The sequence below is a fragment of the Hydractinia symbiolongicarpus genome, chromosome 6 (assembly GCF_029227915.1).
Source record: "Hydractinia symbiolongicarpus strain clone_291-10 chromosome 6, HSymV2.1, whole genome shotgun sequence".
NCBI lineage: Eukaryota > Metazoa > Cnidaria > Hydrozoa > Anthoathecata > Hydractiniidae > Hydractinia > Hydractinia symbiolongicarpus.
The window spans coordinates 26,069,596-26,081,898 of NC_079880.1; the positions used below are offsets into that span (position 1 = coordinate 26,069,596).

Below are 12,303 nucleotides of genomic sequence, written 5' to 3' on the forward strand. Positions count from 1 at the left end.
GCAGATACCAAAGCCCTCGTCGTATTGCAGTTTAGTAAAAATTAGATTGATGAAGAAAGACAGAACAAGAAGCGTATAGACTTCCGCCATTAGCAATAACCTGAAAAAGTACTAAACTTTGAAGGGAATCTTAAAATTTTATGGGTGAAACAAAATCATTGAATATTATAAAATTTTAAAATTCAATTCTCGAATATTATTGTAATTATAAATCTCGGATAACTTAAATTACATACACTTATTCTCCCTATGAGAACAATGTTATAAAAATAAAAACAATATGATGAAGGGACGTCCTTACTGAACTTGCCACACTTATAGGCTCTTAAGATTATAGACAGACATACATACTACCATTTTATCCTGTTATACCATGTGGAGAATTAGTAATTTAACATTTATCAAGTACAATTCGAAATAATAAAAGAAATACAAAGTCACATTTTTTCTACATTCTTGATGCTTGATGCTTGCAACATACTTCCTTCAAAAGCCGCCATTATGTGATATACTTTTTTTTCAGATTAAACCCTGTTTGACATCATTTCCTGGGTAGCAAATAAATGCTTCTTGAAAATGCTGCTAAAAGAAAATTAAAATTCGAAGCGGAAGAAAGTTTGTGGCAATTCTTACGCCCACCTAGTCTTTGCCTTTGAGCATAGACTCTGTGCAAATTCCGGCTTAGGGGTGCGCTTTTTTGTTAACTTGCGCTGTGTCTAGGGCTTCTCTATTACGTTTTTCTTTACAAGAATATGAAGATCTTAACAAGGCTGGTCATTATTATTATTAAAGAATAGACGTAGTACTAAAGAATAGTGGCAACTTTAAATCCCAACCTAGTATTATTATAAAAAAAGTGCGTATATTGGTACGATGTATGGATTTACAGATTTCTACTTTTGTCCACACACTATTTCTTGCTTGCTGTACGATCGCCTGAACCTCTGATTGTTTGCGCGAAGTTCGATTTTGAGCACGGGAAATGAAGAGTTCCTTTGATATCGAGAACAAAATGCGTACTTGTTATTATTCTTTCTTTCTTTTTTGTATTTCTTCATGTTATTCATTTTTCGTGTCACGCACTCCTTCCATCCTCATATCAAAGAACGCTATGGGGGCTCCCAGAACAAGGTTGCGTGAGTTTTAACTCAAGGTGTTATGCCGCACCAAGACCATTCTACAACATTGACCATAAGGTGTTTTTGCTTTGTGTGTTTACTCACGTGGTTGTGATGATCAACGCTGCCGATACAAAGTGCTTTAATGACCTTTGAAATCAAAACCACTTGTTAAGTCAAACTGTAAACAACAAAAACTCGTTTATGTGGATATTTCTCTATGTTTTCTACACTTTTGCAGTCCTTTAACTAAAACTTATCTTCATTACCTGTTACAAACTCATCTTCAGTATCTGTTATTAATATTAAAACAAAAAACGAGGGGCTATGACAATCAGTTGGTCTGTATATACAGAATTATTATCCCAGAGTTGACGGACCTTCCCCTAAGAAATTTGTTTACATTCCGGACACAAGACGGCGACTGGCACGAAGCTTCTTTCGTAGCTAATATTTTACAATATTAACCACGAATATCTTGCGTACAAACCAAAAGAAGTTTAAAAGAACATTGTTTTTGTAATTAGCACAATTGAAGTTTTTTTTAGATTAATTTTTTAAGAGGAATGTTGTGTTGTACATTTGAAATTTTATATATGTAAAACTGCCACGCGTTATGGTCTGGAAGGTTAACATCCATACATGGATACCTCCGGCATATAGTTAATACGCGTGGCAAGTTTGGTAAAGAGGTTCCTTTTTAGATATTGACATGATGAAGTTAACAATTGTTAACTCCCTCCAACCTGAACTTACGATTTTATATTACAAGAAGCAGGCGCTAGCTACATAGGACACTATTTTTCTGCCTTTAATTAGCTAGACTAATCCCAAAATTAGATTAGTAGGGTGGTTTTTTACTTTTGACTAGAAAATGTTTGTTATCTGAGCAGTCGACGACACTCCAGAGCAGGATTTTGATAACTAATTAACAAGTTGGTCGTTTTCTTGCTTGTGATTTTTATAAATAGCTAGCTATATATAAGTTATCAGTTCTTGTTTTTTGTTGTTGTTTTGTTAACAATTCTCGTTTTTATTTTGAAAGTTGTCGCTTTTATTTTGACAGTTCTCGTTTTTATTTTGAAAGTTCTCGTTTTTACTTTGACAGTTCTCGTTTTTATTCTGACAGTTCTCGTTCTTATTTTGAAAGTTCTCGTTTTTATTTTGACAGTTGTCGTTTTTATTTTGACAGTTGTCGTTGTTATATTGAAAGTTCTCGTTCTTATTTTGAAAGTTCTCGTTTTTACTTTGACAGTTGTCCTTTTTGTTTTGAAAGTTCTTGTTTTTATATTGACAGTTCTCGTTTTTATTTTAACAGTTCGCGTTTTTGTTTTGACAGTTGTCGTTTTTATTTTGACAGTTCTTGTTTTTATTTTGACAGTTCTCGTTTTCATATTGACAGTTCTCGTTTTTATATTGACAGTTCTCGTTTTTATATTGACAGTTCTCGTTTTTATTTCGACAGTTCTCGTTTTTATTCTGACAGTTCTCGTTCTTATTTTGAAAGTTCTCGTTTTTATTTTGACAGTTGTCGTTTTTATTTTGACAGTTGTCGTTGTTATATTGAAAATTCTCGTTCTTATTTTGAAAGTTCTCGTTTTTATATTAACAGTTCTCGTTTTTATTCTGGATATTTATTTTCGCTCAAAGAACATTACATTACGTGTTTCGATTTTTTTTGAAATTCCTTTCTGTATAACAAAACAATGTAACATGTTTAGACTCTAGTAGTATTGAAGAAAACGTTCAGGGAATTAAACTGAAGTGGATTTTTATGCAGCATGTCAACCTTATGTGGAAGATTTATGAGTGATGGCAATATAGGACATGCTAAATGAAATGATTTTCTTTTATTTGGATATGCTCCTCAAAACCAATCGGTTTTACATTTTGTGTAAACTTTTGTGAGGACGGACCATATATATTCCACAAATAATATATTTGTTCATTCAAAATTTACTCCGTATTTTTTTTGACATTTACGTTTAAAATGGTTGGTAAAGGTCACTACAGACCGGTTATATAATTTTTACATTTTGTGTATATTTTTGGGGAACAAGATAGTATGTAATCGAATAAATAATTTTCCAGATATAAATTTGATGTTTTTAACACTTCTGATTAAAATATTAAAGGTTTCCAACGTAATCAAACGTAATCACTTTATACAATGTAAATATTTGAGATGTGTCATTTCTGACTTTATTATTATTGTTGATGTTGTACATGATTCTATACATTATTTTGATCAGCGTTTCAAGCTCTACACATTATAAGCAACGTGTAAACAAATTTCATGAAAAAAATATTGTGTATTGAAGGGTCCGGCAGACGTCATCAAAATACAAGTTACGATTCTCTTTTCCAATGTACTCCTGCCTAAGTGGATTTTACAGTTCAAATTTCTAAAGAAATTTTTTATTTGTACTTTAGAGGACTTTACCGACGTCAGCAAAATTTTAAAACACTTATACATATCTCCTTATTCGTTTGCGAACACTTATTTTTATCAGCGTTTTAATCTGCACGCATTACAGGCAACAGATAAACTACATTTCACCAATTTTTTTTGTATATACTGCTGACGTTAGCAAAATCTGCAAAACAACCTAATGTTCTGCTTGAGTGGATTCTTCCACGGGCTTTATCGACTAGTTTCTACTAATACACGATCTACTACCTGATGTTGGAATTTCGTTTCACCCTTACCTGTTTGTGCAGTTTCAAAGTCGTTATACGCCGTGGGCTTAATATTTGTTTATTGCATGAAGAAGATGCTATATATTATTTCTTCATAGTTCAATATTATTATATTTTTACAAATTGTAAGAAATTTGGTACTGGTATATATTTTTTAATCAAGTAAATCATAATTCATTCCAGAGAGTCTTTATGGTTTATCATTAAAGTTTTTATTCAATTTTAATAACGGATTTCTCACTACCTGATCTAAAATTGTTTAAATATGTTTTAAGTACCTGAACACCGATCAACATATTAATGTTCAACAAAATTGTTTCTCTACATTCGCGCTAATCAGTTTGAGCATGTGACTGAGCGAAATTAAAAGCGTCAGTGAAAATAAGGCCTTGCGTTACTATATTTTGTAGCTTGTCTGCAACGCGTTCCTCGTACCGAGCAGTTTGGGTAGACTAGTATTTTTCCTATTTTCATTATTAATTCAATTCAAGACGTGATTAAAGCTGCGTAAAGAATTTTATTAAAAAATACTATTAGGTGCGTGAATATATATCGCATTTGCTATTTCGTGTCTCTGTAGCACGACACCCTTCTCGTACACACACATTAATTATTATAATTACAGTGATTAACACATTCGCACATACATTGAAGGGTAAAATATTTTAATCACCCGCTATTCAAATCACATACATTTTCAACTATTATGTCTATCGGCTAATTGAATTTATTTTCGTATGTATGACCAAGACCGGTCACCTTGAATTTTAAGCGTTTAATAGGGCGTACAAGGCATGGAAGCGCTCACATGTCAATTAGTTCTTGAACCGTACACGTTAAAACTGTTTGATTACTTATAAGATAAGCAGCTTTATTTTAAATAGTTTATAATGTTGTTGTTAATAACAGTGTAATTTTTTAATGATACCTTAACCTTGGAGGGTTAGTGGCTGTAGGTCTAAGGATATGTTTCCCCATAGAATAGGGTTTTTCGCATCCGGCTTAGTCACGATTTCGGAAACGTTTCGAATGTAAATTAGTGGTTGTAATTTAGTTCGTAGGAAATATAGCTGTATTATATTGTGTTATGACTACCGATAGCACACGGTTCCTAACTAAGATGACTAGTCAAAGTTCTTTGAGTCTTCCCTGTCACAAAAATAAGAAAATAAATAATAAATAAGGTTATTTTCGGTTGAGCGCAGCGAATTAGAAAATAAACACTTTTCCACAAATTTCTAAACTCGCTGTCCTGTGTGTATTGGTTGGAACAAAACCTGTTGAATAAATGCAATGATATTATGATGTTTTTTTATTTCCAAATATAAAATTGTACACAAATTAAACAATATTCATGATGGAAATATTCTCTAAGTTTCTTTTTCGACGCTACTTCACGCTTTCTTCATTCTAAAATTAAATGTCAAAAATAGATACATGACGCATAACGTTATCAAAACCTACAACTAAATATTTCTCCTATAATAAATTTTAGTAAAGGTTTTTAAGCCACTTCGAGATTCTGGTAAATACACATTTCCAATCTCCATAATTTGCAAAGTAGCTTTCGTCTTTTCATTGCTTGTGTAAAATAACGCTATGCGTTAAGGTGGGTTACAAAATACATTATCCTGAGATAAAAACAATTATGCATGGGCACGTTTCAAAATTGTATGCAAGTTAGAAGTTGCTTTCTAATCTAGACAATATACGTTTAACTTGAATACTTAAGATCTCCGTAGGTTTGTCCCCCATTTTGTGTTCCGCTGTTTCCAATGTGATGAAAAGTATTTCCGGTGTTTGTGTTGCTTGTGTGAAACCACGGTTTTGGCGCAGCTAAAAACAGATTTTTGAAATTGTGAAGCAAACAATTTCATGCTTCCAAATAGCTTTCCTGACGAATTAAAAACAAATTTCCTATACTTACGATCACCGTAGGTTTGTCCTCCATTTTGTGTTCCACTGTTTCCAATGTGATGAAAGGTATTTCCGGTGTTTGTGTTGCTTGTGTGAAACCACGGTTTTGGCTCAGCTGAAAACAGATTTTTGAAATTGTGAGGCAAACAATTTCATGCTTCCAAATAGCTTTCCTGACGAGTTAAGAACAAATTTCCTATACTTACGATCACCGTAGGTTTGTCCCCCATTTTGTGTTCCGCTGTTTCCAATGTGATGAAAAGTATTTCCGGTGTTTGTGTTGCTTGTGTGAAACCACGGTTTTGGCGCAGCTGAAAACAGATTTTTGAAATTGTGAAGCAAACAATTTCATGCTTCCAAAAATAGCTTTCCTGAAGAATTAAAACAAAATTCTTATACTTACGACCACCGTAGGTTTGTCCTCCATTTTGTGTTCCACTGTTTCCAATGTGATGAAAGGTATTTCCGGTGTTTGTGTTGCTTGTGTGAAACCACGGTTTTGGCTCAGCTGAAAACAGATTTTTGAAATTGTGAGGCAAACAATTTCATGCTTCCAAATAGCTTTCCTGACGAGTTAAGAACAAATTTCCTATACTTACGATCACCGTAGGTTTGTCCTCCATTTTGTGTTCCACTGTTTCCAATGTGATGAAAGGTATTTCCGGTGTTTGTGTTGCTTGTGTGAAAACACGGTTTTGGCGCAGCTGAAAACAGATTTTTGAAATTGTGAGGCAAACAATTTCATGCTTCCAAATAGCTTTCCTGACGAATTAAGAACAAATTTCCTATACTTACGATCACCGTAGGTTTGTCCTCCATTTTGTGTTCCACTGTTTCCAATGTGATGAAAGGTATTTCCGGTGTTTGTGTTGCTTGTGTGAAACCACGGTTTTGGCTCAGCTGAAAACAGATTTTTGAAATTGTGAAGCAAACAATTTCATGCTTCCAAAAATAGCTTTCCTGAAGAATTAAAACAAAATTCTTATACTTACGACCACCGTAGGTTTGTCCTCCATTTTGTGTGCCACTGTTTCCAATGTGATGAAAGGTATTTCCGGTGTTTGTGTTGCTTGTGTGAAACCACGGCTTTGGCTCAGCTGAAAACAGATTTTTGAAATTGTGAGGCAAACAATTTCATGCTTCCAAATAGCTTTTCTGAAGAATTAAAACAAAATTCTTATACTTACGATCTCCGTAGGTTTGTCCTCCATTTTGTGTTCCGCTGTTTCCAATGTGATGAAAAGTATTTCCGGTGTTTGTGTTGCTTGTGTGAAAACACGGTTTTGGCGCAGCTGAAAACAGATTTTTGAAATTGTGAAACAAACAATTTCATGCTTCCAAATAGCTTTCCTGAAGAATTAAAACAAAATTCTTATACTTACGACCACCGTAGGTTTGTCCTCCATTTTGTGTTCCGCTGTTTCCAATGTGATGAAAAGTATTTCCGGTGTTTGTGTTGCTTGTGTGAAAACACGGTTTTGGCGCAGCTGAAAACAGATTTTTGAAATTGTGAAGCAAACAATTTCATGCTTCCAAATAGGTTTCCTGAAGAATTAAAAACAAATTTCCTATACTTACGATCACCGTAGGTTTGTCCTCCATTTTGTGTTCCGCTGTTTCCAATGTGATGAAAAGTATTTCCGGTGTTTGTGTTGCTTGTGTGAAACCACGGTTTTGGCGCAGCTAAAAACAGATTTTTGAAATTGTGAAGCAAACAATTTCATGCTTCCAAATAGCTTTCCTGACGAATTAAAAACAAATTTCCTATACTTACGATCACCGTAGGTTTGTCCTCCATTTTGTGTTCCACTGTTTCCAATGTGATGAAAAGTATTTCCGGTGTTTGTGTTGCTTGTGTGAAACCACGGTTTTGGCGCAGCTGAAAACAGATTTTTGAAATTGTGAAGCAAACAATTTCATGCTTCCAAATAGCTTTCCTGAAGAATTAAAACAAATTTCCTATACTTACGATCACCGTAGGTTTGTCCTCCATTTTGTGTTCCGCTGTTTCCAATGTGATGAAAGGTATTTCCGGTGTTTGTGTTGCTTGTGTGAAACCACGGTTTTGGCTCAGCTGAAAACAGATTTTTGAAATTGTGAGGCAAACAATTTCATGCTTCCAAATAGCTTTCCTGAAGAATTAAAACAAAATTCTTATACTTACGACCACCGTAGGTTTGTCCTCCATTTTGCGTTCCGTTGTTTCCAATGTGATGAAAGGTATTTCCGGTGTTTGTGTTGCTCGTGTGAAAGTACAGCGGGGCTGAAAACAGTTTGTAATCCAGATATTAGGTAGGTGTTTCTTACATTTATCAAGAGAGCGTTGAGAAAATTATGATTTTGCATCCCGGTAAGTTTGTGTAGTTGATAGTTTTATGCCCAGAAATAACGAATTTCTAGCAAGCATTATATCTATTTTACTATTTATGGACAGTGGCAATTGGTTAATAATGCTAGAAATATATATGTACAATCTTACCTGCTAAATATGCTCCAACCAGCGCAAAGCTTAGGGTCATGAATAGAGTTTGCTCCATCTATGTAAAAGAAAAGCATGATTTCAATTACGAATTGTGAATTGAGATTTGCTTATACACAAGATTTTGTAATCCTACCTTGATGCGGTTGTTTCAACTGCCGAATTTGACTAAAGATTGAACTAAATTTTCTGTATTTATAGGTACTTTACTCAGCTCCAGTCTCTTTTTGCCACATTGTTTCGTCGCACTTGCATTTTGGGTTTATTGTTAAAATCAAAAGTTACAGTCAGACCGGATTAACAATAAGGATCTAAACAATTAAGGATTATTACCAACTTTTTTACGGTTTGTTAATTATATGAAATGAGACGCTAATATTAAATACTTGTACAGAAGTTGTGCTTTTACTCAATCTAGTACATTGTCTAAAAAAGTCCCTCACTCTTTCATTGTACCGTGTTGGCAAAACCTAAGCATTTTATTTATGACACTGAATAAATTTAAATTTTTCTCAGAACACAAAATGAATTTATTTCCAAAAATCGTCCAACTGCTGAAATAAATTCTAAATTTTTAAGGCGATATAAACTTATGCGTCCAAAACAACAGAGGTATGTCACCACGAAGAACTTGGCTAGGTTATATATCGCCAGATGCTAAATGTCTGCCAATTATTTTACCTTTGAAGTAAACTGAAATTACTTGTTGTAACAGCAGAAAAGTTTTTTCGAAGGATTAACTTTGTTCCTAAAACACATGGCGTTACTTACACGAAAACCAACTTTAATTTTTAAATGTTAAATTTCAAGAGCTAAATAAGGGGGGTGGAGCCCCCTGTTCAACTTTTTTTGATGACTTTTGTTTGATATATTGTTACGTTTTGTAACTTTTATTTAGCCTTTAATTTTCCCGAATTTTTTTTTAAAAATTATTTTTCTTTTGGTTGTTTTTACAAGATTTAGGTGAATTCTTAGTAAATATTGATAGATATTTTTTGTTTCTCGCGTTAGTGTGACAAAATACCAAGCAACCATACAAATATTGTCATATAAAATTACACCAACTTTAGTAAATTTTATGACGCCGTTGTTACTTAAAGTCTGGGCAATATTTTTCTTAAGTTTAATGTTTATTTAACAACGACTTTAGAAATTACAGAGAGGGGGGAAAAGTAGTCTCCCCTCACTGCATTGCGCTATAAGTTGTAGCTATCTGCCTGAACGAATATTTCCCCGTTTCTGTGATATACAAGAAAGATACTATGTATTGCTAAGTAAAACTAGTCTTTTGATACTTTATAATTTTTATCTAATCATTTAAATTCATTGCAAGAAATTGAGCCACAATGCTTAGTGCTTGTTTTTTTTTGAAAACAAGGCCTACTCTTTATCATTAGAAAGTAAAATACCGGATAAACTTTGTTATACAGTGCTTCTTGTTCCGCTTTACTTTGGAATATTATTATTTATACTAATTAAATCTTGTTTTAAGTTGTGCGTGCCTCATTAAGCATTCAGAGTTCACCAGTATAACATTAGTCAACCTAAATGTTTCATGCTTCATTACTCTTCAGCATTACCAATGTTAGAATATATTTCCTTGAATTAGATTTCACTGTGTAATCTGGGAAATTAAAAAAGTTTGTGTATTTATGTTTCCTTAATTATGGCCATCTGTTTTTAATTTTTAGTGATCTACACATTAGAAACGAGCACGTAATTCTTCGTCAATTTTTCAAACAAGCATCAGCCTTGATTCTGTTAAAATGTTAAAATATATAACGTTAATTTACAGTAGATAATGAAAAAAAGAAAGGTGTCAGTTGACTAATTTAACAAGTAAACCATGAGTTTAAGCCTTTTCATAGCTGTGATTGTGAAACAAAAATAAAGAAAAAATGAATTTGTCGAACAGCGCAGTACAAAGAGACTGTCAGTTATAGGAAAGCGTAAGTTTTCTTGTTTGATCTCCCAAACAACTACAAGAATCTCCCTCCCCTAATATATTCTCATTTATATTTATGAAAACAAACATTTTTGTAAGTGGACAGAAATAAGAGTAAGCATATCTATTGGCCTTAGCTTTTGAGCCCAAGGTGGAGGTTTATTTTTCATTTGATCATATCAAGCAGAAGTTTTACCTTATTGTGCGAAAAAAGATTTTTCCATCAGCAAAATCAGGAAAATTACAAAGTTCATCAACGGTTGGTGTCGTAAAAAAATAGTACAAGTTTTTTTAGACTTAATAATTTTCAAAATAACAAAGCGCAATAACAAAGTGCAAGTTGCAGTGCACTATAACTAAGGCAACAGGTGTAAACCTTAAAGCAAAGTGACAACGTAAACAATAGCAGTCTATGTTATTGACTTAGCATGTGAGCATGAGGATAACCTTCTTCTCCTGATCCTGGGTACAGTCTCAATAAACATTAATAGCAGTACATAAGGCTAAATGTTCGCTAAGTTTAAGACATCGTTTTTTAGAATGTTCTTTGCATTTTTTTGGATTATTTCATACAATATAAATTGGTCTGAGTGTAAAGAGAGGTGGCGTAGGTTAAACTTGTTTTGGAGATTAGTTGAAATGAATTGCCAGCGGTGGTAAACAACAAACAACAGTATTACCAGAATTTAATAAGGTAATTCCGTGTATATGCTTTATAGAAAAAAACAACTTATCGTTATTTCTACCATCGTATTACCAGTTTGTGAGAAAAAACGTAGTGCTACGAAAAAACAAGTGCTATACTTTTTGTATCTACTTTATTGTAAAGGGTAAATTCCCGTGAGCCAAAAAGGGTAAAGTAGCGAGCAATTTTCCATGTCCGCTTCCTTTTTTTCTTCTTTTTTTTTTAAAGAGCGAGTTTCCACTAGCCTCTTTATTAATACTTGTGTTATCTTCGTTTAAGAACGAGAAAAAAGTTGTGCTACGAAAACACAAAATGCGATATAAAAGGACGGGCGAACCCGTAGTTCTATGATAACAGCCGTGTTTTTTCTGCCCGTTCCTAAAAGCCAATTAGTGTTATGAAACGTACAAAACAATTTTACGTTGCACGAAATAACAATCCGGCAATTTCAAGTAATTTTTCCGCTATTAAGTTAACAGCCGTATTGTTTGTGCATTAACGTGATATCAGAACAGCAGATGCATCCTACAGTACGTCCCTATGTTCCTGTAAATTTTTAGAAATAATCCGCCAGGTGGACTATTTTTGATTTTATTGGTCTTCACAACATACTTCCTGGACAACCGACGAATGTTTAGAATATGATCTTTGTAAAGCCTGCGATTTTGAAAGTCTTTTTTTTTTCATTACCGACAATTGTTACTTTTTATGTTGAAAATTATATCTGCCATTTAAGGTTATTACTTCATTACTTTTGTAGCCAGGTAAAAATCCTAAACAAATAAGTTTTTGATCTTAAATAAAAGATGCATGATGCCAAGTGCTTCACGGGTAGTTTTGGTCACAATTTGTGCAATTCTCTGTTGTGGAATAAGTTGCAGGATCATATCAAGAAAAAAGATTTGGTACTTTGAACGCTTAAAATTTTGTGTCCTTTTAAGTGCAAATTCCGCAAATAAATTGCTGCACTTTTTTCCCTTTTATATATGTTTGTGTTTGTTGGTGTGAATTTGTTTCTACACGGCCTAACATGCTCCAACGTTGTGGTTTAAAAAATTTACAATTTCTTTCAATTTAAGTTTTAAGAAAATTGTTTTGCTAAAAAATGCCTATTTGTGATTATTTGATCATAACTTGCATTTTGAGAACATTATGAATTCTAAAACTCGGAAGTATGATTATTACAAAAGAAGTTTTGAGTTGATGCCATGAAATTTGTTTTTACAAAAATTGTTTAACGAATTTATGTAGAAATTATGTAGAAATAAATGACAGCAGTTACTTATCGACTTGGAAAACCAATACATTTAGATAGATACCATATTAACAGGTGCGGATCCAGGGTTAGTCAGATAAGTCGCGTGACTAAGTGTAAATTTGACGAATAATGTTAGCCAAGCGAAGATGTCGACGATCCAGGCGTTGCAAATGGATAGCGTTAAAAATTGTAATTTTTTTA

At 33.3% G+C, this 12,303-nt stretch overlaps 1 protein-coding gene across 7 annotated transcripts; it reads right to left on the reverse strand.

The window, feature by feature from the left end:
- Positions 1 to 4,813: 4,813 nt before the first annotated feature.
- On the reverse strand, positions 4,814 to 11,209 carry LOC130647861 (uncharacterized PPE family protein PPE21-like). 7 transcript variants are annotated; one of them, XM_057453855.1, is made up of 15 exons: positions 8,351 to 11,209; positions 8,215 to 8,272; positions 7,900 to 7,998; positions 7,705 to 7,809; positions 7,510 to 7,614; positions 7,314 to 7,418; positions 7,118 to 7,222; positions 6,923 to 7,027; positions 6,531 to 6,635; positions 6,335 to 6,439; positions 6,139 to 6,243; positions 5,942 to 6,046; positions 5,746 to 5,850; positions 5,546 to 5,654; positions 4,814 to 5,228 (listed from the first exon to the last, which is right to left on the reverse strand). In XM_057453855.1, exons 2-15 carry the CDS (start codon positions 8,270 to 8,272, stop codon positions 5,213 to 5,215), a joined length of 1,332 nt encoding a protein of 443 aa, XP_057309838.1. In that variant the 5' UTR covers positions 8,351 to 11,209; the 3' UTR covers positions 4,814 to 5,212. The 7 variants fall into 7 exon arrangements, with proteins under 7 accessions (XP_057309838.1, XP_057309839.1, XP_057309841.1 ...); XM_057453856.1 differs by lacking the exon at positions 7,705 to 7,809; XM_057453858.1 differs by lacking the exon at positions 6,139 to 6,243.
- Between the last annotated feature and the right edge of the window lie 1,094 nt (positions 11,210 to 12,303).